This window comes from Myxocyprinus asiaticus, chromosome 41 (assembly GCF_019703515.2).
Source record: "Myxocyprinus asiaticus isolate MX2 ecotype Aquarium Trade chromosome 41, UBuf_Myxa_2, whole genome shotgun sequence".
NCBI lineage: Eukaryota > Metazoa > Chordata > Actinopteri > Cypriniformes > Catostomidae > Myxocyprinus > Myxocyprinus asiaticus.
In genome coordinates this window covers 7,476,472-7,502,988 of record NC_059384.1, presented here as the reverse complement: position 1 = coordinate 7,502,988, position 26,517 = coordinate 7,476,472, and the positions used below count along the sequence as shown (strand labels likewise).

At 38.9% G+C, this 26,517-nt stretch overlaps 1 protein-coding gene across 5 annotated transcripts in view; it reads right to left on the bottom strand.

The window, feature by feature from the left end:
• Positions 1-1,285: 1,285 nt before the first annotated feature.
• Positions 1,286-26,517, bottom strand: part of itprid1 (ITPR interacting domain containing 1) — a 32,790-nt gene continuing 7,558 nt past the window's right edge. For 3 of the 5 annotated variants that reach the window (XM_051682355.1, XM_051682357.1, XM_051682356.1), the window contains exons 7-16: positions 23,706-23,754; positions 22,611-22,685; positions 20,008-20,210; positions 18,656-19,137; positions 17,957-18,017; positions 17,293-17,417; positions 15,566-16,537; positions 6,480-6,607; positions 6,245-6,356; positions 4,551-5,701 (exon numbers count right to left, since the gene is read on the bottom strand). In XM_051682355.1, coding sequence (XP_051538315.1) covers positions 5,309-5,701; positions 6,245-6,356; positions 6,480-6,607; positions 15,566-16,537; positions 17,293-17,417; positions 17,957-18,017; positions 18,656-19,137; positions 20,008-20,210; positions 22,611-22,685; positions 23,706-23,754 — 2,600 coding nt within the window. In that variant the 3' untranslated portion in view covers positions 4,551-5,308. The other 2 variants (XM_051682358.1, XM_051682359.1) reach the window with 2 other exon arrangements.

Here is a 26,517-nt window from a genome sequence, read left to right as displayed (position 1 = left end):
AGACGGTCCCTTACCCACCGTAGGCAAATTTTCCAGCTAATATCAGTGTTAAATTGGCGATCTGGAACTATTTCACCGTGACGCCATCTGACCAGCTTAAATACGGGACAAATCGCGTCACGTATCAATACGGGACGCATCATTTTATATTTAAATACGGGACGGGTGGCAACCCTAGTGGCGAGGTAAACAGGAAAACTTTGTTCCATTCACAACGGTAATTACAGGCTTTTCATTCCACAAATCAGCACCATTATAGAAATATATCTGACAGTTACAAAGCAGAATTTAACAACAACAGCAAAAAAATAAGCTTTAAAGCCTGGACACTCATGAATTAAGGATGAAGTTATGACTTTTTCTCCTTTGTAAATATGTTCAGTTCTAATGAACTTTAATTGAAAAAGGTGAATTAAAGGTACACTCAGTAACTTTTTGCTCATGTCATCTTGGACGTACAGTGACACCTAGTGGTGTGGATGCAGCATCATTCAAAATCAATAGTTTTCAGTTACAGACCTCATTGTAGAAATTCACTATTCACATTCAACCATGATAAATTTAATCCAAGAGTGAAAGTGTCCAAGAACAAGACGGTTACTGAGTTTAAACGGGTAGTATCCAGCTGTTCATGTGATTATAAAATGGCAGCACCCATGAGGATGCCCCTGCCCCATGTAGAATAAAACAGCTTTTATAAGGTCACTGATATGACCAGAGTCCTCATCTCATGTGAGTGGTCATGATTTTATACATATGTTTCAAAATTATAATTCATTTCTTTAGGAGTAAAACTTTTTAAAGGGGAAAACATTACTGAGTGCACCTTTAAATAATTAAATAATTAAGAGTCTGGCAAAAGGAAAGCAATTGATTGTTTTGGATAATATCAATATGTAACGGCGTTAACATAGCCCTAGATAAATTAGTTGTTAACTAACTTATGCTGATGTTTCTGTAGTTAATATGAGTAAATGTTGCTGCCCAACTCAAAATCAATGCCTTACTGTCAAATGTGCATTTCTGTGTGACAAAAATTCAGTAATAATATTGTTGACTGCATTTGTAATTGCGGTTTCTGTCCTTTAATTTTTATATTTAATTTTTATGTATAGAATATGTTGCATTTGTAGGTGTAATTTTGGTAAAAGTCTTGACACCTCACCATGGACCTCACTAATTTTCAAACCCTGGTTACGGCCCTGAGTGTTCATTACAGACAGAGAGAAACAGAGATAGAGTAAGAGGGAGAGAGGATGCAAATAAGCACAAGTGGACACAGAGGTGACAGTTTATATATCAGTCTTTTATTAGTTCTGAGCTCAAGGGTCAGCACTTTATAAGGTTCACTTTATAAAAGTGGAAAAAAAATGGCAAGAATCTTAAGGTCTTCGTTACTCTGAAATAAAAAAAGAAAGGACATGCAAAAAGTATTAATTTTGTTTGTAGTCTGCAATCTGAAAAACAGCGCAATCCATTTAGATTAAAAACCCCATGAAATCAAAATTCAAAGTTTGTGGGTTTTAGTCAGGGGGTCAGGAATTGGCTAGTTAGCAGGTCCCTGTTATCACCTGCTGGTAGATGCTGGAACTACACCACCTGATGGCAAAAAGCATATTTCTCCATAGACAGCCATTCAAAAGTAGCCATGTTTTATGACGAATAAAATTTTTTCCAAGAACCATTTCAATTTTAATTATTTCATTACATTATAGCATATCGTCATCTGGTGGCGGATTGTTTTTGAAGGGCTCTTAAAAGCTTGAAATTGATTCATCAGCAAATCAGATTGATTTATTTGTTCTTGGTGGGTGTGATCTTTAGGATATGTCCCGGTCGAGGCCTTCTAGCTGGCCTTGAGTGACGCAGTCATGCTTTAAGTGATGTATGTCATTTGAAAGCGAAGAGCGTGAGATCTTGCTGACGAGTCGGCTGTCATCACTGCTGGTATTGCCGTAGAGATCCTTATGGATTTAAAAACATGAGATGTTCTTCATGACCGCGTGATTGCTTAATTTATTAAACAGGAAAGGAGGACTGATTTTTACTTCAAGTAAATTGGTAAGTGCTTTTTGCATTGCTATAGCAACATCAGGAGTTTTTTAAGTGTAAATTAGGCTGCTTAAGCATTCAGTGTCGGATCAAGTTTTGAAAAGTAGTGCTGCGTTCCATTCAACTCGGAAAGTTGGATTTTACAACTTCCTAGGAAAAGTGCAATGGAATGCATCTTGAAGTCAGAATTACAAGTTGTAGGCTCGTGCAGAAATTCTCAACTCCGATTTGCCGAGATGCAGGGGCATGATGTCACACAAACATGTTGACACTCAGGGAGATATACAAAGTAAGTGATAAACATTAACTTTATTAAGTAATATCGATAAATGAGTTTGTTTCCATATTACATGATATTAAAGCTCGTTTAAAAAACGCCTGCAGAAACAGGTGTATAAAATTATAATCTCTTTTGATAATCGTAAACCTGAAGCACAAATGCTAGCGCTGCAGCATTGTTTATCAGTTGGATTGCTAGGAGACATCTCTAATGAGAGTCAAACCCCTGCTAAGCTAACGGGAGCGTTGCAGTTCCAAATATCGGGGAATGGAATTTATGGTCGGAGATATCAAGTAGGAATATCCTTCATCCAACTTGAATGGAACACAGCATAACCGTGTACCCTGATGAAACGAAATGTATTGCAAGCAACATGTAAATTGCAAATATTATTAGATAGATTTCTCCAGGTATTATAGACCTCCTTGGTAGATTCATATGAAAAATTATGATTTTTGAATGTCTGTTTGGGAGACGTTCATTTCACAAAACAGTCATGCTGCAGTTAAAATTAAGCTTGCTTGAGCATTAAGTGTCGTTTCAAGTTCTGGCTTTCGTGCGTGGACGTGTTTTTAAAATGTCAATTGGTATTACTAGTTAGCTGTGACAATGTATGATGCCCAAAGGCATAGGGTGTCTTATTCATTGTGAAACTGTGTTTTCTTAATGGCATGACTCACACTGAAGGCCTAGACTTTAAATGCACGGCCCACCACTGGTCACATGACAACAAATACGTCATCGTTTTCAAATATCTCCATTTTTCCTGTCCACACTACAACACGAAGACGGTGTTTTCAAATTCATCCACTTGGGAGAGCGTTTTCTAAAAGCTCTGTTTTCGAGGGACAAAAATGCCGTGTTAGTGTGGACGGAAGGCCAAAACATACCGAAATCAATGAGGCGTCGTTTACACGACAACGTTTTCAACTAAAAACGGAAAATTTGTCATGCTTTTTGACTGTACGTTTACACGACAAAGGCGTTTTGGGGCCTGAAAACGCAAACTTTTGAAAACGGGTTTCAAAGTGCACGTTTTTGAAAACTATGCCATTATCGTCTCTGTGTAAACATACAAAAACACAAATTTGTGAAAATGATGACATAAATGCACACGCGTATTACATGTTCAGTCTATAGGTATGCCCGCGAGTACTTCAAAACAACAGGTGAGACTTTAAAAACTGCAATGGCGGACTACAGGACTGTGTTTGTGCTGCTCAAGATTTTGAGTTTATTGAGGCTTCTCCAGCAAAGTAATTGTAGTAATAAAGCAACCTCATCATCCATCCAGACAAAATTGCTCGATGCTTTCCCCATCTTCATTGTTTGTATTCACCGATCTGTGGAAGAATGCTTATGTGTGCAGGTGCGTAGTGTTTCTTTACAAAGTGACATCGCCAACTACTGGCCTGGCATGCATAATACAGCGTTTTTAGTCATTTTTGCGGATCCGTGTGAACGGGGATCGTTTTGACAACGTTGTTGTCTGTATGTGAAACTTTTCAAAAACGCAAAGGAAAAACGTTTCCGTTTTTAGTACATCGTTGTCGTGTAAACGTACCCTGAGTTTACAAACAAAAACATATTGGTGTGTACGTGGCCTTAAAGTAACATGTACCGCAAACCTTATTTTACTCATAAATCCAAAGCTGCCATTATAAAAGCCCATAGCAAAATTCTGATGGAACCCGTGGCTCGAAAATGTTAATTCTCTTCCGGGTTTTTAGACTACAACCTGCATAGCTAATATTGATAACTCATTTTGTTCACAGGGGCATGTATAGATTTTCATCCAATAAAATGCAATAGAATGAAAATGTCCCCTTGCTAATACCACTTGCCACCGACTAGCAATAGCACGTTGCAAAAAAACAAAACAAAAAAAATATATATATTAAAAAAATATATATAATCTAAAGGCTACTGGCTATAAATTATTGTTGCATTTTATTGCTACTGGCTATTTAAAAACAAGGACAAGCCCTTTAATTTGTCCTGCCCCAATTTCCTGTTTCAAAAGGAAAGAAAACTGCATTTGTTGAACAATTTCATGGGGTCTTTACGTAAACTTAACTTTAAGGATAACTTTTGATTTCAAATGTCAAAAAGATTTCAGAGAATCACTGTGTATGAAACTATAACAAGTACAACACAAACCTTTTTATTCCAATGAGTTATTGTTCGTCGAATGTTGTAAGGAATTTTTCAACTGAAAGATAAAAGTGCACAGTTAAAAACACTTGAGATATTTAACCATAGACAGATTCAGTTCTGACAGTGATGGCCGAAACATATACTCTACAAGTACGTAAACGCAAACACTTAAGCTAGCCAAGGTAACTATATTTTGTGCATTGTTGTGTTTCCAGAAGTGTATAAACCGCAACACAACGCAAGTGCGCGTGGATTCTTAATGTTGCCACAAGGGGCACTATAGCGAGATTAGTGTGAACTATCCACTTCTACAGGGAACTTTCTCTTTCAAGCCAACTATAACTAATGTCAGAACAACAGTTAAAAGAGAATACTGTATTGCTGAGCAAGTAAGGAAAGTCAATACATTTATATAATGTATACTTACCTGAATAATAACGCTTATATTTTAATGGCACAGATGTTTGAAGGTAACTCTATTGCCCCCTTGAAGGTTCGTTCCCACCACAGTAATGCAGAACATGCACGTTAAGCACGTTCAACTGGACAGTGCATTGACAATGCAGTGGCCAAGCATTTGCATCTGTGTTTACATACTTGCGTAGATCATGTTTCGGCCTTTAGGATTAGGGAATCAAATGACATTGAATGATTCTGGTTCCGATTGCACTGAATGATTCTTTACTTTTTTTTGAGCCGTTAGACTGAGGAGTTCAACAGGTTTGACTGGTTAGGCTTCATTAATTAAAAAGATATGATTCAAAAGAACAATCTGTTCATGAATCAGACATCGCTAACCGAAAGCACTCACAGAGTATTTTAGTATGCTGCTTTGTTCACATCGGCAGAAGAATGCAGACGTTCAAGACGCGTTAACTGAATGTCATGAAAATCATTTAGTTCCAGATTTTTCCCAACCCTACTAGGATTCAAGACATTTCTTACACTTTTAATAAAAGCTACAAAGTCCAGCCTGTCTGGCTTGCAGTTGGGCCCCCACTGGGTTTGATATTTGTGTGGATCGTGGCATGCTGCTCTCTGACATGTACAGTGATGGTGAACACATCTCAGTGGGTTGGATGTCACAGGCAGCAAGCAGCACTGAGTGCCCACACTCCTGGTCGAGGGCAGTCCAAGACGGGGCCTTTCAGAAGGGGTGATACGCAGTTGGGAACACAGCTGAGACTGTTCATCCAAGAGCCGATTCAGCTTCTACAAACACAATAGAACAGGCATAAAACAAATGCAATACTGATATCTATTAAGTGTATTTTACTGCTGGGTTGGTGGTTGTCTGATGGCCAAGCAGGATATTGGCTGGTACAGAAGGTTGTGGGTTAAATTTAAAGTAGGGGTGAGTAATTTTGAAATTAGTGGTTCTCAACTGGTTTTGCCTCAGGACCCAGGTTTTCCACTGATCCAACTCTGAACCAAAAATGTTTATCTTACATACAAAAAAGCAAAAAACAAAACAGGAATATCCATAAAATTAACCATTGAAATGTATAAATATTACCTTAACCGCATAGGCCAAACAATATTAAAAATTCTTAACATGACATATTCTTGTCTTTATAGTTTGAGTGTTTATTTACAAAATTTTGAATTTCAAAGTTTTCATGCTCTCGGCAGCCGATAATTAACTGCACAAAACAGCAAAACATATAGATTTTTTTGTACAACCTACCAGGTGATAGAACTACTGTTCTAATTGTCAATTACTAAAGATTTTTATACATAGAGTAGAAATATTACCATTTTGATGCTATCACCATAGTGGTGTACCAAATCGGACAGCTGCTGTTCGAGCATCCCAGCTTCCTGTTTGACAGCTTCTCGTATCCTCAAAATATCCTTCACTTCCTCTCTAAGACAGAAAAGCAACTTCAAACACAGAACAACACTACAAATAACACCAAAAAAAAAAAAAAAAAAAAAAAAAGAGCACTATTAAATTAACGATATTTCCATTATTATGCCAAAGTTTCACCTGTGGGAGTCTGTAAGCGAGCAGTGTACAGATGCTAGTTGTTCCTCTAGTCTTACTTCAATTTCCGTCAGAACACTCTGGAACTTTCTCATGCACTTCATCATCTCCTCCAGCTCATCCAGAGAGTACTGAAAAGATAGAGAGAAGGATTTACACTACCAGTCACAGTTTGGACACATTTTACTGAATTTATATTTTTCATGATCTTAGAAACCCTTTGATCTGAAGGGTTATGTTTAAAATGCTTGAAATTAGTTTTGATCTGAAGGGTTACGCTTATGTGACTGGTTATGATTTTACAGGTGCATCTCAATAAATTAGAATGTCGCGGAAAAGTTCATTTATTTCAGTAATTCAACTCAAATTGTGAAACTCGTGTATTAAATAAATTCAGTGCACACAGACTGAAGTAGTTTAAGTCTTTGGTTCTTTTAATTGTGATGATTTTGGCTCACATTTAACAAAAACCCACCAATTCACTATCTCAAAAAATTAGAATATGGTGACATGCCAATCAGCTAATCAACTCAAAACATCTGCAAAGGTTTCCTGAGCCTTCAAAATGGTCTCTCAGTTTGGTTCACTAGGCTACACAATCATGGGGAAGACTGCTGATCTGACAGCTGTCCAGAAGACAATCATTGACACCCTTCACAAGGAGGGTAAGCCACAAACATTCATTGCCAAAGAAGCTGGCTGTTCACAGAGTGCTGTATCCAAGCATGTTAATAGAAAGTTGAGTGGAAGGAAAAAGTGTGGAAGAAAAAGATGCACAACCAACCAAGAGAACCGCAGCCTTATGAGGATTGTCAAGCAAAATCGATTCAACAATTTGGTGAACTTCACAAGGAATGGACTGAGGCTGGGGTCAAGGCATCAAGAGCCACCACACACAGACGTGTCAAGGAATTTGGCTACAGTTGTCGTATTCCTCTTGTTAAGCCACTCCTGAACCACAGACAACGTCAGAGGCGTCTTACCTGGGCTAAGGAGAAGAAGAACTGGACTGCTGCCCAGTGGTCTAAAGTCCTCTTTTCAGATGAGAGCAAGTTTTGTATTTCATTTGGAAACCAAGGTCCTAGAGTCTAGAGGAAGGGTGGAAAAGCTCATAGCCCAAGTTGCTTGAAGTCTAGTGTTAAGTTTCCACAGTCTGTGATTTGGGGTGCAATGTCATCTGCTGGTGTTGGTTCATTGTGTTGTTTGAAAACCAAATTCACTGCACCTGTTTACCAAGAAATTTTGGAGCACTTCATGCTTCCTTCGGCTGACCAGCTTTTTAAAGATGCTGACTTCATTTTCCAGCAGGATTTGGCACCTGCCCACACTGCCAAAAGCACCAAAAGTTGGTTAAATGACCATGGTGTTGGTGTGCTTGACTGGCCAGCAAACTCACCAGACCTGAACCCCATAGGGAATCTATGGGGTATTGTCAAGAGGAAAATGAGAAACAAGAGACCAAAAAATGCAGATGAGCTGAAGGCCACTGTCAAAGAAACCTGGGCTTCCATACCACCTCAGCAGTGCCACAAACTGATCACCTCCATGCCACGCCGAATTGAGGCAGTAATTAAAGCAAAAGGAGCCCCTACCAAGTATTGAGTACATATACAGTAAATGAACATACTTTTCCAGAAGGCCAACAATTCACTAAAAATTTTTTTTTTTTTTTTTATTGGTCTTATGATGTATTCTAATTTGTTGAGATAGTGAATTGGTGGGTTTTTGTTAAATGTGAGCCAAAATCATCACAATTAAAAGAACCAAAGACTTAAACTACTTCAGTCTGTGTGCACTGAATTTATTTAATACACGAATTTCACAATTTGAGTTGAATTACTGAAATAAATGAACTTTTCCACGACATTCTAATTTATTGAGATGCACCTGTGTATATATAGGTTTCAAAATTACAATTACTTTCTTTAGGAGTGAAACATTTTTAACAGGGAAAAAATTATTGAGCACACCTTTAAGTAAATTTAATATCAGTTACTTAATACAATACTTTTACTTCATTATTTTTCTCATTAGAGTGTTTTTAAGCAAGGATGTGAATTAAATGGGATCTTGCTTGTGCGTGTGTGTTGTTAAAGCTTGTGAAGATTCTGAAGTGGTCAACGCTCTCTACTATTTTCCATTACACATGCAAATGAACCATACAAATTCAAATGAGCCTCATTAAACTTAAGCAGCGCATGCAGCTTTTCATCTTAGAGGTTGTAGAGAAAAGGGTAGAAGAGTTTTTTTTCCAAGAATAGAAATGTTTAATCATAGTTTGTTCTTAAAATCAGCATAAACCACTATTTGTAGACAACACACAGATCTCCATATAAGGATCTCCAAGAATAAATGTAAATGAAAATGTCTTCTCAGATACCCCAATAAAAGATTGTCTTAATTAAATTCCTCAAATGCTGAAAAATAGAGCCTTGCTACTGTACATTTCAAATATTGCAGGCAGCAGTTGCGTTAACAATTTTTTAATTATAATTTCTTGAATTTAAAAAACTCATGTCTCATAAAAAAGGCACAAATTATGCATAACTATATCAGCTTTGACAAAGCCAACATACTTTTATTGTTTTACATTTTTACATGTAACTCTTCCTACAGCTTTTAAACTACATCTACAAAACTTGGCACAGAACTTCAGCCTGTTCTGACTTGCAATGCTGTGTGCCATATCTTATCCAACTGATTCAACCTGATCTCATAGAATCACGTTGCTATTCCTACATTTTTGCAAAATGATTTTTACTTGGCTCATTGTAAATACTGTGTCATTTTCTTAGTGAAATGAACACTAGAGGCACTACAATGACTTTTATTTACTTTAACAACAATCATGAATGAAACAGATAAATCAGATTATTAGTTCATAAACACTTTCTTTTAGCCCTGTTCCCCACACAATGCCATCTTATGACATCAAAATCTATCACCCATGACTTGTAAGCTGATACATTTTAACGTTTGCATTGCATAACCAACTACATTTACAAGCTTGTTCGAGAACAGTAAATTGTGCGGTAGCTCAACTGATCGCTGCACTTGCGATGTAATTGTGCTTTCATCTCACATTTGCTTTTTTATCACTCCATGACTTAGGCATAAGGTTAGGGTTAGGGTTAAGGAGAGGGAGGTCAATTTTGTTGATTCTCTTTTGCTGAACTCAATAGATCATTAACCTTAGAAACTCAATAGAAAATTTAACCAGCTTTTAGCGCAACATAGTGGACATTTCACCTCGGAACTTACGCGATACGTGTAAGGAACCATGTAATGTATTGAAAAATGTCGCCACAGTTACGTAATTTTCATGAGATCAGGCGGAACCGATCAAACTTATAGTTTCCCCATAGCTGACAAATAAAAAATTCCCAAATATCCCATAGACCTCTGTTGAAAATTTCTACCTGTAATTTCTGCTAGAGCTTTCAAGCAACATTCACCAAACTTGGCACAGTCCTTCAGACTTTTCTAACTCCATTTGCTTCATTTTTCTAGCAGGTCAGGCTCTAGGTTTTTTCCATAACTAGCAATAAAAAAATCAAATCTCAATGCAAATATCGGATGGCCACCTCATTATGGAGCTCACCAGTTCTTTTGCTGTTTTTGTTTGTTTGTCCTGTGTTTAGTAATTTATTTCTGATCAGTTTTACCAGAGATGAGCTGCTGAATATTCGGCAGCACATGCCTGACAATCTTTTACCGGTTTTTCATTACTCTGACATTCTGTTGGACATTTTAGTTGGAGGAGCAGCGGTGCTGTACAAGCGTGCTAAAAGATGCAAGCGAGGGAAGTGAGCCGGCACGCTGGTCAAACTCTGACAGCGCGGCTTTTGAACTGTGCTGTCAAGCATCCGTCTAGCGAATCTATGCTCTCTTCCTAACAAAACAGACAAATTACTTCTCCTCACCTGCAAAAATTAGTATTTTGCAAATTCTGCTGCATTGTGCTTCACAGAAACCTGGCTGAGTGAAGCCATTCCAGACAGCGCATTACGTCTACTGGGCTTCCAGCTGTTCAGAGCGGATCGCTTCGCAGATTTAACGGGAAAAACAAGAGGCGGTGGAACGTGTTTTCACATCAACGAAAGTTGGTGTACAGATGTAACAACACTGAAGGAGATGTGCTGTCCTAATTTAGAGATGCTCTTCATAAACTGCAAACCTTTCCACTCACCACAGGAGTGTTTATATTCCTCCACAAGCATGTATGAGCGCAGCGATGCAACAGCTGGCTGATCAGATCATAGACACAGAGCAACAACACCCGGACTCTCTTATTATTATTCTTGGAGATTTTATCAAGGCAAATCTGAACTGTGAAAAACTGCAAAAAGTGAACTGCCCCAATACAGACAGCACATTACATGCCCCACCAGAGACAGCAATACACTGGATCACTGCTACACAACAATAAAGGATGCATATCGCTCTGTCCTTCGAGCAGCTTTGGGACTCTCTCATCACTGACGGGTCATCATCTTCCGATTTACAGGCAGAAACTATAATCAGCTAAACCTGTAGTAAAGGCCGTTTAAAATGATGGACCAAATCAGAGCTGGAACAACAAGCCTGTTTTGACTGCACTGATTGGAGTGTTTTTGAGGCTGCAGCCACTGACCTGGACGTGCTCACAGATACTGTGACATCATACATCAGTTTCTGTGAGGATATGTGCATTCCAACAAGGACTTATTTGACAAACAACAATGACAAACCATGGTTTACAGCAGGACTCAGGCAGCTTCGTCAGGCCAAAGAGAATGCTTACAGAAGTGGGGATAAAATCTTGTACAATCATGCCAAAAACAGACTGACAAAGGAGATTAGAGTGGCTAAAAGAAGCTATTTTGAAAAGCAGAAAAACAAGTTCTCAGCTAACGACCCTGCATCAGTGTGGAGAGGCCTGAAGGACAATACCAACTACAGGACACCATCCCCCAACTCTGTAAGGAATCAACAACTGGCTGACGATCTGAATGTGTTTTACTGTGGATTTGAAAAGCTCAGTCTCACACCCCCACACCCGCTGTGACCTTCACATCACACATACCTCCTGCATCCCCCCTCCTCCCCTCTCCTGCTACTCAACCTGCACTTAGGATCTGTGAAGAGGATGTGTGCCGAAAGCACAGGGCCCAGACAGTGTTTCACCCACTTGTCTAAAACCCTGTGCTGACCAGCTTGCCCCCATCTTCACACAGATCTTCAACACATCACTGGAGCAGTGTGAAGTTCCCTGCTGCTTCAAATGCTCCACCAACTTCCCCGTCCCAAAGAAACCCAAAATCACAGGACTTAATGACTACAGACCCATTGCTCTGACATCTGTGTCATGAAGTCATTTGAGAAACTGGTGTTAGCCCACCTGAAGGACATCACTGGACCCATTCTGCATCCCTGCAGTTTGCTTATCGAGCTAACAGGTCTGTGGATGATGCAGTCAATATGGGACTGCATTACATATTGCAACATCTAGACAGACCAGGGACATATGCAAGAATCCTTTTTGTGGACTTCAGTTTGGCTTTTAACACCATCAACCCCGCTCTCCTATGGACTAAATTAACCCAGCTCTCTGTTCCCACCTCTATCTGTCAGTGGATCACCAGCTTTCTGACAGACAGGTAGCAGCTAGTGAGAATGGGGAAATTCACCTCCAGCACATGTACAATCAGCACTGGTGCCCCCTAGGGATGTGTACTCTCCCCACTAGTCTTCTCCCTCTACAAAATCGACTGCACAGCCAAGGACCCCTCTGTTAAGCTCCTGAAGTTCGCAGATGACACTACTGTCATCGGCCTCATCCAAGATGACGATGAGTGTGCATCAAAGCATGTGAGCGAAGCGGAGTGGTGTGACACTTCGCTCAATAACCCGCTCCATGCACATGCGCTCCGCTCAGCCGCTCACGGCCCAAGTGGATGCTCTGCTCAAGTAACACTCAGGCTTACCGGTAAAAAAGCGTTCGCTCAAATCCTGCTCCGACATGAAATTTCTCTGTAGTATACTTGGTTCCAAACACGCACACAGGGGGTAGCTACAGTGGCCCAAGCAACTGCCCCTTTGCCCATATGGGCTGAGGTGCCCCTCTGGGTGAAATATAGACTATAGGCTCACATTTATGCAATCATCAAATGATTAGTAACATACACATCTGAAATTATGTGATTGTATTGTTGTGTTTTTGAATATAAAATCTCGCTGTTTATTTTGGACTGGTTTACAACGGCTGTTAGATAATCGGGTCAACCAGACCTTTCTTATCATTTGTAATCAGTCAAATATTTCTCTGTTAGCACATATGTCATTGAACATCTTCAAATAATGCCTTAAAATTTTTTTGTTCTAAATTACCTTTATTTACTTTAAACAAGTCATCAAACACACCTCTACAACTGATAAAACGTGCGTTGGCACGGAAACTGTCATACTGTGCAAATTTGCGCTTTTCAGTTTAAACTGGACCCAAGTGATACAACCGACCCAGAAATCTACAATCTTTTAAACTTTAAAGTTTGTTCGAGTCCTTTATGGCAATAATGAAAACATGGACTGATACCAGGAAAAATATTGCAAGTAAAAGTGAAATTCATAATTATTATTCAGTTGTCTCCATGGAATGATTATACTGTAGATTTGATACATTAATAGGTTTCTGTTTTAATGCTATCAGACTTTGGGTCTGCAAATTAAAATGAGCAATTTATCATCATAATTTTGTGTTCAGTTTTAAAGGGTATATTAAGTTATCCAGAAAACAGCAGTGAATGTTTTTCTCTTTTTCAGTGTTGTTACTTTATTAATATTCCCTACAATTTTATATGTTCGAATCATATGCAGTCTAAAGGACTGTGGTTATTTATATAATAATTATTATATTAGTAGATACCATGTGCCCCCTTTGTTTTTCCTTGATATTTTTAAAGCATTATAAAGTGAATCTGGACTTTATATGCATCAAATAATCATGTCTTGTGCATGCACTCTTTATATGTACAGCAAGGTTTAACCATGAATTTAACAAATAAAAAATATTTGTCCTGCATAAAGTGAGATTTTGTCCAATATATATATTAGATGAAATCATGTTTAATGATCCTAAAACAAATACAAATTATTTAATTCACAAATTACAATGACTTCGTTTAAGAAAAGTTTTTTTTTCCTAATGTACAATCATTTATAGCTTTTTTCTCTGCGCATGAATGCAGCATGCGATGTTGAAAGAGGATATCCGCAAAAACTAATCTAGAATAATTTTTTTACGTCTCACTTCTCGTTAAGGTGTGGATTTGGCTTTGGGAATCTGACTATCTGCCACTTTATCCCGAAGCAGAAATTGAAAGCTGGTCGATTAAGTGAGATAATTCAGCAATGAAATTCTCTATGCGAGAGCGGAAGTCTTTACTAATTGTGACGGAATGATCCGCCCCTCTGGCTCGTCATCGTCGCCCTGCCTCTTAGGGCCGCCCTTCAGCCGGGCTCACGACGGGAGTTGGGCGGGAGTGCGAGAAGAGGTGCATAATTAATAAGCCTCGTTTGGTCAGCGGTGAATGAAACACAACTGATGGGGATAATGCTTCATCACCGCTGTCTTTGAAACACAGTGTGCACCTCTTCTCTGGGAGACGGCTTCAAATCTCCATGTGTGCACACACTGGCATCCTTGCACGCCCAGGACCAGAGCTGGGAGGGATTGGATGAGTGGACACGCTGCCAGACCCGTTCTGCGGACACCTGGATGCCGTAATGAGTCACCGGGGGTGAACTGCTCACGTTGCCGCCGACGGGCTAGATGCTGGGCCGCCTTCCCCTCACGCTTGCCGCAGGCCTGGGAAGACAGGCCACCAGTGATGCCGCCGCCCCACGCGCCGTGGACTTTGGAGGGGAGCATGAGCAGCCAACTGACCCAGCCCGTGCCTGGGCTTTTCCTATGAACACTACCCTGCCCCTTTCATGGCGCCCCGTTCACTGCGAGGATGCCAGATTTCCCCTTTTATTATGAAAACTGTTCCCCCTTGGACACTTTATTACCCCTTTTGGACATTTTTACATTTATTATTGTTTCCAATAAATGCCTCTCCGAGGCTTGACGCCACACCCAGTGTGTCTGTCTCTTGCTCACCCTGCCACATAATCAAATGCTCAATTGTACAATAGAGGCATGAAAGCAGAATGCTCCGCCTGCAAATTAGGACACACTGATCTGCAAGATCAAACATGTTTATTGGTTTTGTGTGTGTCTAAGCCAGGATTCAAGGCAAATATACAGTATTATTAAGCTTACATATTCAATTGAGGGTGCTCTAATGTTCGCAAACCTGCAGAACTGGACTTGCATCTAGCTGGCAGCTGCACTGACAGCTCCGCTCACATGCTCTGGTCTGCATACAGAAGGGAGGTTGAACAGCTGGCCATCTGGTGCAGTCAAAACAACCTGGAGCTGAACACACTCAAAACAGTGGAGAGCACTGAGGAACACCCCAGCATTAACCCAGCTCACCATTCTAAAGAGCACTGTGGCTGAATTGGAGTCATTCAGGTTCCTGGGCACTACCATTTCACAGGACCTGAAGTGGGAGACCCAATTGGACTCAATTTTGAAAAATAACCAGCAGAGGTTGTACTTCCTTTGCCAGCTGAGGATGTTCAACCTGCCACAGGTGCTGCTGATACAGCAGTATCATCTACTCAACAGTCATTGAGTCTGTTCAGCTCATTTGGTTCAGCTACTAAGTCAGACATCAAAAGACTTCAAAGGATAGTTCGGACTGCTGAGAGGATTATTGGTGCTCCCCTACCCACCCTGCTAGAACTGTACACATCCAGAGTGATGAAAAGGGTTGGTAAAATCACTATTGACCCTATTCACCCAGCACACTTCCTTTTCGAATTGTTGCCCTCTGGCCAGCGCTACAGAGCACTAAGCACCAGAACTGTCATTCTGACAGATAAAAAAATAACTTATGTAGTCTATTTTGTGCCCCTACTTTGGAAACATTCCCACAGTAAAGTATGCAAATATGAAGTGTGAAGTTTGGGTGGAACAATCTTTAGCTGTGCATTTTACTTACAGGCAGATTTGAGGACTGCTCAGGTTGAGGTTTCTCCCAGCCATTGTCGCTGCTTATCTGAGATCCGCAATGGGAGCATCGCTGTGTCCCTGCACAAAACATGCCCTCCCATCTGTGATCCTCCTCCTCATATGACAACCCCGTGTCCAGAGACATCGATCGTGTACGGAAATGTCCAAGACCTCTAGAACATTCCATAGATTTCCACATGCCAGCTGGACATGTCTCCACAGATGTGAATGGTGTATTTGTGGTGGGTGTTTGCGCTGTGCCCGAATCATTATCAGTGGCCACATCAGACCTGGACCTCTTGGAAAATGACTCCCTTCTGCGTTTGAGCGCAGCTGGGGAATCGTGCCCAAATGCAGTATCAGATGTCACATTTTTGTCCCGGTATGAGGTCAGAGAATCGCACATCTGATTTGAATGTCTGGAGATCTGATCTTTCACACCCAACTCATAGGGATCTGCACAGGTGGCAACCTCCATTTCCACACCTGTTCCCAGATCAGTAGGACAAGTAGTTGAGTTTGTCTCTGCAGATTTCAGTTCGTCAAACAAGGACATACGTTGCTTACCAACACGTTGATCTAGGCTTTGCAATTTGTCACGGATTTCAGGCGGATAACAAACAGGATCCATCTGGACGGAGTACACTAAAGCACAAACACCATTGCCCTTAATTTTACTAATGTCTGGTGACAAAGAATTTGAATTAGCTTTTTCAGTCCATATAGTGCTTTTCTGTGTCGAGTGTGTTCTTGATTCCATTTTTCCCAGGACAGTATAAGAGTCCACTGTGTTGTTAATAGTTCCAGAGTCTGCCGTTCTCAGAACAGTGTTTCTAGAGTGTGTTATATGGCCAAACTGTGTGCCAGAGTTCTGTTTATCTGCACTGGGCCCCTCAGTGTTTTGCTGTTCTGTGCTCTTCTGTTGACTCTCTGTACTGTCTTGTGATATCCCATTCAGCATCTGCAAAAATGCACAAGAAATCAAATATTTACAAACACACCTAAATCCATGGTAAATGCCTTTACTGTTACAGTGTGACATTTTTGATCCATGGATGCCAATCTATACAAAAAAAAAAAAAGTACTGTAGTAGTATAATGGTACAGTGAGGCATCAGATCATAATTCCATGGAAGTTGAGAGACCTGTGCTGATCACATTGAATCAGTGAGTTGTTTTTTCGCTGATTTAACTCTGTGATAGAATCATTCAGTCTGTTTTGGAACCGGGCTCATCTAATGTATCTAAAAAAATTGTCTCAAAGAATGAATCATTTCACGACTAATTTTCTCCATTAACCAACATCTTATGGAGTTTTATGTTCCTTGCCACAGTCGCCTTCAGCTTGCTCACAGGGGTTCTAAATACAATTATTATTTATAAAATTTTTATACACAATCTACAATCATATTTAATCAAACTACACAATGATCACTAAGACTTTATAGATATTACAGTTTTTTGTTAATGCATGATTTTCTGTAAAGCTGCTTTGAAACGATGTGTGTTGTGAAAAGCGCTATAAAAATAAAAGTGACTTGAGATAGGAAAAAGTCATGTAAACATTGGAAGAAATTACACGGTTCACCTTTAAAAAGTGTTTTTGGAATAAACAGTAGTAAAAGTGCAACACCCATGTAAAGGTGGGAGAGATTTATTTCTGCATATTATAAATTATCCTTCTGCAATGTGTAGGGAAGGAATATCATATCTTACCTTCATGAGCTCAGATCCTGGGCTGTTCTGCTGAGAGAGCGCTGGTACGAATGGTTCCTCAAGGAAGCCACTGCTGTCTGACTGACAACTGTTTGTCCTTATCACATTAGATCCCAAACGTTCACCTACATAAAACTAAGAGGCATGAACATGCGCCCTCATATCACAAACCAGCAGCAGAACACTAAAGCCTCTTGTTCAGACTAAATAAACATGTTTTTTCACAACTCTGTGGTCAGGCATGCATTTATTCAGGACAGTAATAGAAAACCTGAATGCATGCACTGAAGCACACATGAAAATGTCTGAACAATCTCATGAACCATTTGCATAATATCAGAGATGGAAATTGTTCCATGTAAATTATTTGAATCAACACAGAGGCTTTTGAAAAAACTTTCACATTCCATGAAGAAATAGGAAAAGCTATCAAGAGATGAGCTATTGTTTTATAAAAATATGACATTCATTTTGGAACAACATAAGAGTGAGTAATTTATGACATTGTTTTAACCAGTATTTGAAAAGAATAATGTCCAACTTGGGATGCTGTGAAAAGAAACAGCACAAATAAATGACAAAAACCAGTGAACCAGTGCACAATCTATTGCAATTAAAATAGCATATTTGTGTTTAAAATGATAAGAAAGAAGAGCAAACACACCTCCAGGATCCACCGGGCCACTGCAGTGCCCAGAAACACTTCCCTCATCAAAACTCTGGATCTGATAAAAGAAATGAAGAAAATTACATAGGGAACAATATGGAATAGAGGTCTGTGCAAGATAGATTGTTTTTCCATTCCGAGTTTAATCCCATTTCCTACCCACTCCCGCAGAATTTAACTGTGTCCAAGCACTCCCCGATTATTATGGATTTTCTTCCCACCCCTTTCCACTCAGTTTAGGTCCCATTCACACAATCACACATTTTTATTTTTTTCCCCAGTTTAACCTTTCCAATAATTTTAGGTTGCATTTTTACCTTTAAGAACCATAAACAGCCAAAGCATATATTTAACAGAGTAATTTATTTATTCAATAGTATTATGTTTCTTTATTGAGTGTTTTTATTAATTGTAAGTTTTTTATGTCACTGCAATACAATTGATTTTCCTTTAGGAACAAATAAAGATGAAGGTGAAGTGATGGCTCAAAGGTTGACATAAAATGTAAATAGCTCATATAATGAGGAAATTTCCTTGATCTTTTGAGCTTGATGTGCTATGAAAACATACCGTAACTTTTAGAACTCAGAAAACTTCTACAGTCCAAAAACCCCCAACCCTTCTACAACTCTGAACTTTAGTCCCTCACACAACAAATCTATGCGACCAATGCAGAAATTACATATAATACAACACCTCCTCTAGCTCAAAAGATTCCACAGGTTGATGCAAGATCCCTTCGGTGGGCATGGGATCAGACACAAGTTTTAGGGGGTCTGTTGTTCCTCTAGTTGGGTGACTAATTAAAATGGGCTCAGCCGATTCAAAATTAGAACTCTGCTCCTCTTGTAAGGTAGGCAGACCGCTGTTGTCAGAGAAACTTTGCCTTGACCGTTTTAAAGGAATTATTTTATCTGCCGGTGAAGCCCCAGAGGATTCCACGCCAGACTGGGCTAAGTTCGTTGGAGAGAGTGTTTGCTGGTTCTGTGACATTTGGGCATGGCTGAGACTCTTCTTGGAGGCTCTACGCAGAATCATAGCCATGCGTTTCCTCCTTTCCCGTGCCTCCACTGACATTCGGGAAGCTAAAGATGCATCTGCACCTGGAGAGATGGGGCCAACCAGAGAGGAGAAGGTCGTGGTGACCTGCTGAAGAACCTCGAGCTGTCTAAATCGATCTGAGCACAGAGAGGAAGACAGAGTTAATTTCATGACTCATGAATAATATAAAACGGTTCTTCTGCTTATCAGACTTTCAACACACTACAGGAAATTTCGTGTTCAGGAAATGAGTGTCAACTTTTATTTTATAGTAAAACAGCCATTTGATCTGAAGGCACATTCGTCTGTCATTTTAAACTATTTTCAACCTCTTCAGCATTACTCTTACATTGCAAAGCCTAATGCATTTTCACAAATATTTTTCTCATCCGTTTACATTCACTGTAGACTTTAAAACTTCTGGCATAATTTACTCAACCTCATTTCGTTCCAACCCTATATAACTTTCTTCCATGGAAGACAAGAGAAGAAATTCTGAAGACTGTGCTAGTTGCTCTTTTCCATAGAATTTGCAACTGAATGGGGAATACACTCAAAAGCAACATAAATGTATTATAAAAGTGCTCCATACGACTTATGCAATATATTCCAAGTCTTCTGAAGCCTTCAGTCCCCATTGTAAATGCATGGCAAAAACGAGACAAGTACAGTCTTCAAAATTTCTCCTTTTGTGCTCCATTGAAGAAAAAGTCATATGAGTTTGGAACAACAAACAAGGGTCACGTGAGTGTTTCGATGTAGGACCAATGACCAGATGTCAGATAAATATTGGATTTCCAACCACATTTGAAAATGGTCCAAAATAGGAAGTCAAAAAATCTCAAAAGTGTTTTGGATGTTACACGCATGCAACAAAAACTGGCAAATAAATAAATAAAAATTAGTTGACAATGTAAATGCAGCCTTTGACTACTGTGTATGGATATGAAGATCAGACTTCGAAAGACGAGCTCCTGCAACCCTCTAATGATATGTTGGGTACTCACTCCTGACATCCGGGTTTTCGATGTCCATTCGGCTCTGCTGAGCTTCCAGAAAGAGCTGAAAACTGATGCCGTGAGCACTGGACTGATAATTGAGGAAACGGGCCGGGATTCTCCCTGTGATGTCAGGCTCATCGATGCCGAAACCCAAATCCAGCAACAGTTCTTCAGGGTCATCTTTTAGCATAGTCAATACATCCATCACACTGCGGGGGGAAAAACCATGCAAGTATACTGTTCATACCACTTGCAAAGAGAACTTAAAAGAGAATGAGACAGACATGTTCAAGTGTCAAGTGTTTTGTCTCGTGTCCAAGTCAAGAGTCAAGTCTTAGGGGCCGTTCACTCTGAACACTTTTTTCATCTGTCCTCACTGTTTTCAACAGTTTATCTATATATACATGCGCTACAGACGTTTTTGACCATTGCGACCACTGGGTGTGTCTCATGGTTTTTCAGCATGTTGGTTAGGAGCCCTGTGTTTTTAGACCCGATTTCAACTTAAAGGGATACAGTAGTTCACTCAAAAATGAAAATTCTCTCATCATTTACTCACCTCTGCTCAGCTCTGTAGGAACATACAATGCAAGTGAATGGTGACCAGGACTCTGAATCTCCAAAAATCACAAAGCCAGCAAAGAAGTAATCCATAAGACTCCAGTTGTTAAATCTATATATTCAGAAGTATTTAAGTATTAACTGTCAATATTTAAGTCATTTTAAACTATAAATCTCCACCTTTGATCAGCTCCGACCAGTAGGTGGCGATATGCACAAAGAATGTGAATCACCAAAAAACAAAAGAAGAAGAATGGGGAAGTTAAAGTGGAGATTTATAGTAAAAATTTACTTAAATATTGATTCTCACCCTCACCTATCACATTGCTTCAGAAGATATGGATTTAACCACTGGAGTCATATCAGAATCAGAATCAGAATGAGCTTTATTGCCAAGTATGCTTACACATACAAGGAATTTGTCTTGGTGACAGGAGCTTCCAGTACACAACAATACGAAAACAGCAACAAGACTTTTAAAAAATAATTAAAATTGAATAAAAAATAGATAAATATTGAAAAGAAAAAAAGTATATACAGAATACACAATAGACAATATATATATATATATATATATATATATATATATATATATATATATATATATATATATATATATACACACACACACACATACATATACATATACACATATATGAATATACATACATACATACATACATGCATACATACACACACATATACGTAGTGCAAATCTAAATACAAATCGGTTATGTACAGTGCAAGGGAATGTAATGGCAGAAGAGGTAGGATGTGTTGGATAATATAAAAAGACTAAGCTGTGTATTGCACATTAATTATTGCTCAAAGGGGCAGTTTTAACTGTTCATGATATGGATAGCCTGGGGGAAAAATTTTGTTCCTGTGCCTGATGGTTCTGGTGCTCAGAGCTCTGAAGCGTCAGCCAGAAGGCAGCAGTTCAAAAAGGTAGTGGGCAGGGTGAGTGGGGTCCAGAGTGATATTTCCAGCCTTTTTCCTCACTCTGGAAGTGTATAGTTCTTGAAGGGGTGGCAGGGGGCAACCAATAATCCTCTCAGCAGTCCGAACTGTCCTTTGTAGTCCTATCTCGGATGAGGCCGATGACAGTGGTGTCGTCTGCAAAGTTCAGGAGCTTGACAGAGGGGTCCTTGGCGATGCAGTCGTTGGTGTAGAGGGAGAAGAGTAGTGGGGAGAGCACACATCCCTGAGCGGCACCAGTGCTGATTGTACAGGTGCTGAAAGTGAATTTCCCGTCTCACAAGCTGCTGCCTGTCTGTCAGAAAGCTGGTAATCCACTTACAGATAGACATGGGAACAGAGAGTTGGTGTAATTTAGTCTGGATTATGGATTACTATTATGCTGACTCTGTGATTTTTACAGCTTCAAAGTTTTGGTCACCATTTACTTGCATTGTATGGACCTGCAGAGCTGCGATATTCTTCTAAAAATCTGTTTTCTGCAGAAGAAAGAAAGTCATACACATCTGGGATGGCATGAGGGTTGGTAAATGATGAGAGAATTGTAAATTTTGGGTGAACTATCCCTTTAAAAAGAAAAATCTCAATACACCTGCATTCTGTTAAATTTGAGGCACTGCATCTAGGTTTTATTTAGCGCAAGAACATGACTGGTCAAAACGGCCACTTAATCTTTTGTCTAGAGGCCAAGTCAAGGCTCAGATCCCTTTTGGTAACTGTTTTCTATAGGCAGGCTAGTTCAAATTTTTTGCGGAGAAAAAAAATTACATTGCAGTTCGGGGCTTCTGTAAGTATAAACCTTGTTGCAAGACAATTAATCTTCTACTTTAAATTTTTTTTTATTATATCTAGGGATTTCCTATGAAAAAGCACCATTGTGAGCAAATGGCTGTACATTTTCATGAAAAATAAGAGTGACAGAGACGCTCCCCTGTGTCTAAACAGTGTTGATTTACAACGAAAATATTTCTCCTTGTAAACCTAAAAACTTGTTCACAAGTCTCAAATTTGGAATTTGACAATTTTTTTGCAACTTAAGTGTGACCCGGGATGCAACGGTGGGGTCCTACCTGACTCCTGACTGTATCGAGACACCCGATGCAAAACTGTTCAACCTGGATAGAGAAGGAGGGTCTACAGACGACCTAAATTATGGATGAAATCAAAATAAAACATCAGGTAGAAGATTCGTTGTCTGACTGTTGTCCTGCCCCTACAATCCTCTCCAAGTTCCTCCATACCCTCTTCTTTCACAGGTCAGCAAAGTTCTTTTCCTGCCTATTGCTCCCATCAGTGACATTCCACCTCATGCAAACCAGCCCATGTGGCGGCAGGTCATCAGAACCGGATCAACATTTGCATGGGAAATATGACTCAGGTTTGGCAGGTGACTGAACGAGGCTATGACACATCATGCACATATACACATTCACTCTCTGCCCAGGCTGATATATAGTATATACACAAGCCATACTTAGTACATAATCATATAACAAATGTTCCCTATCCCAAACAACCTATGATGTAACATGGACATACAAAGTGTATTCCGAATCTTAACAATAATTGAACAGCAAATTTTGTGGATACAGGATGGTCCTGTTGCAAATTTGTAACAATTTAGAATACTATATTGAATAAATGATGATGTATAAAATATTCCATTTACACTACAATATAATAGAAAAAATGTCCAATGCAAACCTGGTGGACATGTATACTAGAATAAGTATTTTGGGATGTTCAGTATTTGATACAAGTATATTCAATCAATATTCAATATTCAAACTCATTTTTCTGCATTTGGCTAGACACTAATGTATATGTAAAGTTTATCAAGCAAAGTTCTTCAAGTTACAAATTAAAGTACCACATAAAACAGAAGTAACCCAACAAGAATACTGAAAAAGAAAAAAAAAATGTTTGTCTTGTTATACAGTAAAAATATTTAAACACCCTTCAAACAAGAACAAATTTGTCTTAAAGCAATATAGTGTAAGATAATACAAGTTTTCAGACAATATATCTTGAATGTGAAAAGTTTAATATTGAAAGTTTATTATTCTTACCGGATTGGGCATAAACCTCACTAGACTGTTATATTTAAGCTTAAAACAAATAAAAACTATTTGCCAATGAAAAGTGACAAGTAAATGTGTTCTTACCTCCGAAAGCTCCAAACAGTCCCGAGGGAGAGTTTACTATATAAAGATGCTGCATCAGACACAGAAAAAACATAGAGGACATTTAATGATGGAAAACAGCTTCACTTTCTATTAAACACCTCCAGTCTCCAGTAGAGTAGCTATATTAGGTCAATATTCATCCTTGTAGTCCTCTCATAAACAATGTCCACAGAAGACTTTGGCATGTTGTCAGGGACACGCTGGGCCTTGATGTTGTCTTATAAGTGCATCCTGATCCAATGAACCCAACTTGTGTTGCCAAACACAGCGGATCACAGCGGATTCCAAAGAGCAACAATCCATTCCGTTCTGTCATCCTTCCGTTGCCACAGTGTTGCGAAATCAATGCACCACATTTGTTAGACGGGGTGTGTCTGACTGAGGGCAAATGACTGACAGAATGAAATGCAGAGAGCTGTTGACTTATCGACTTTTCCTAAAAAGAGTTTGAGTGAGATTGGACAGCCAAGAGCTCAAGAGTCTCACTTAAAAGAGAATACAGTGAGCATTCTGAACAGAATGACACAAATCAGGACATAAGAGCCCTGGACAGAAAACAGCACTCAAAGCAAGAACAATCCCTGTCGACAAAGACAGCATGCTGAGCAGACAGACAGACAGACAAAACTATTTAGGTGGATGTAGTAAATAAAATAACTCAGAAACTTTAAAAGACATGAGGTAGGTATGGGAAGCAGGAAAATGCACTCCTCTTTGGCAAAAAAGGACCTTTGGCCTAGTGCTTAAAGTGAAACCTCAGCACAAGGTAAACCTCCGCAAATTTCCCTACAGCCTGTATGCCACAATGGCAATGGAAAATACAGAACGCAATGGATTGCTGTTTTTCAGAAACCACTGTGATTAACATGCAAGTAAACTGGGTTTTGGGGGCTACTTATTTTGTTGCATGATCAGTTTGATATGTGACACATAAAATATCAAAATATAACTGGGTGTTTCTTTGGGCATTTTTAGCAATGTGAATTTTTAGAAAGTATTCTTGATAAAAAAACTTCTACCACTGAATTTTGCCTGCTAAAAATGTACAACAGTGTATGTAAATTCACCAAAGGAGATTTATGTTTTTTTCTGAAGGTCATGAAAATTCCCACCACACTGTCATCTTAAATTCCATATTCTGTTTAATAGAATTCCATAATGGAAATGAGGCTAATTTAATAGCTAACATTTATTATTTCCTAAATAAACACAATTAAATAATATTTTCACAATCGTTGTGTAATTTAGCAAAATTGCAGCTTAATTGGAAATAATGTCAGTTTGTTTATTTCACTCTTGTGTAGATTATTCTAGTTTTAAACATGTAATAATTTGTATTTTTATAACAGAATTTCATAGTTTAATATTGAAAGTCTGGATCTGGGACAAGACTAAAACAGCCAAATCTGTACATAAAAGGTATTTAAAAAGTACCAAAAAGAAATGGAGATTGCATGGTAAAACATTTCCAATTCAGTTTTAATGAGACCTTCATTTAACATAAAGAAGAAAATTGATATCAGTTCGCTTAATAAAAAAAAAAAAAAAGAAAATTTAAAAATAGCTGCAAGCAGCAATTACTGGGGTTCAAGCAGCAGAGGGCCTTTAAGTGCATGTGCTACAGAACTGTAAGAATTATTCTGATAGCCCGTAAGCACCTAAAATGAAATAAAGCAATATAATTTTCAGCACTCACAGGTAAATAACCATAGAGATTTAGTGTTTTTTTTTTTTTTAAACATGTCTGACTTTTATAGCGCCACCTATTGTCTGATCCACAACAAATTTTGCATGCTTCTTTGGAATCACATTTCATTTGTATACTAAATTTTATTTCAATCATAACCTTTGTTTAGAAGTTACTGGCTTTTGGGTAAACTGAGCCACAACCATATGTATAAATTACCCTATTATAGCCATTCTAAATAAAAAAAGTTTTATGTCTTTTTATAATTATTTATCTAGAAGTTCAGAGAATTGTTTTGTGGAGGTTGAGTGAAAAACCTAGGACTAGTTACAATTTTTTTAACATTTTTTTTTTTTTTTTAAATAATCTCAAATATTTAACGAACAATTTGATTGACACCTATGGTTCTTGAGGCAAAGTTGTTTAGAATGAGGAGATCTACCGTATGATATGATTAACGTGTGTCTGTGTGAAACATTGCAGAATATACAACCATTCACATGCGTGTAAAATACGATAGCATAAACATTCATAACTGTTATAGCGACACCTATTGTCCAAACTCCTCCAAATTTTGCCTGCTTCTTCAAAATGATATATCGCATATGCGTACTAAGTTTGATAAAAATAGGCCTTTTCTTGTAGGACAATGAATCGAAAGTTCAAAAAATCGAAAGTTCAAAAAAAGATAACTTTCATATTGGGACTCTGCTGAATCTTTTTGCACTGGTTTGGTTCCAATTGGAGCGAACGGCCAAGGACTAGTTAGTTTTTATTTATTTTTTTCAAACAATACGAAATAGCGGAAAAACGAAAGGGTGGAGCAAAACTTTTATCGTATTCCAAAAGATTCGCCATGACGCGAGGAATCACAGGCAAAAAGAATTTTGCTCCTAAGCCTTACGGTTCAAGAGTTATGGCCCAAATGCTGTTATTTATTTCTTTTGTTCACTGTAGCGCCCCCCGAACGGGGCAAGTCCATGTGTATGGTTAGCCAGCCAGAGTACAACCATTACCCAAAGTTTCAAGTCTCTAGGCCTCACGGTTTGGTCTGCACTGCACCCAGACAGACCCCAGGTGGTGCTCAAGCACATGCCCTTTTGG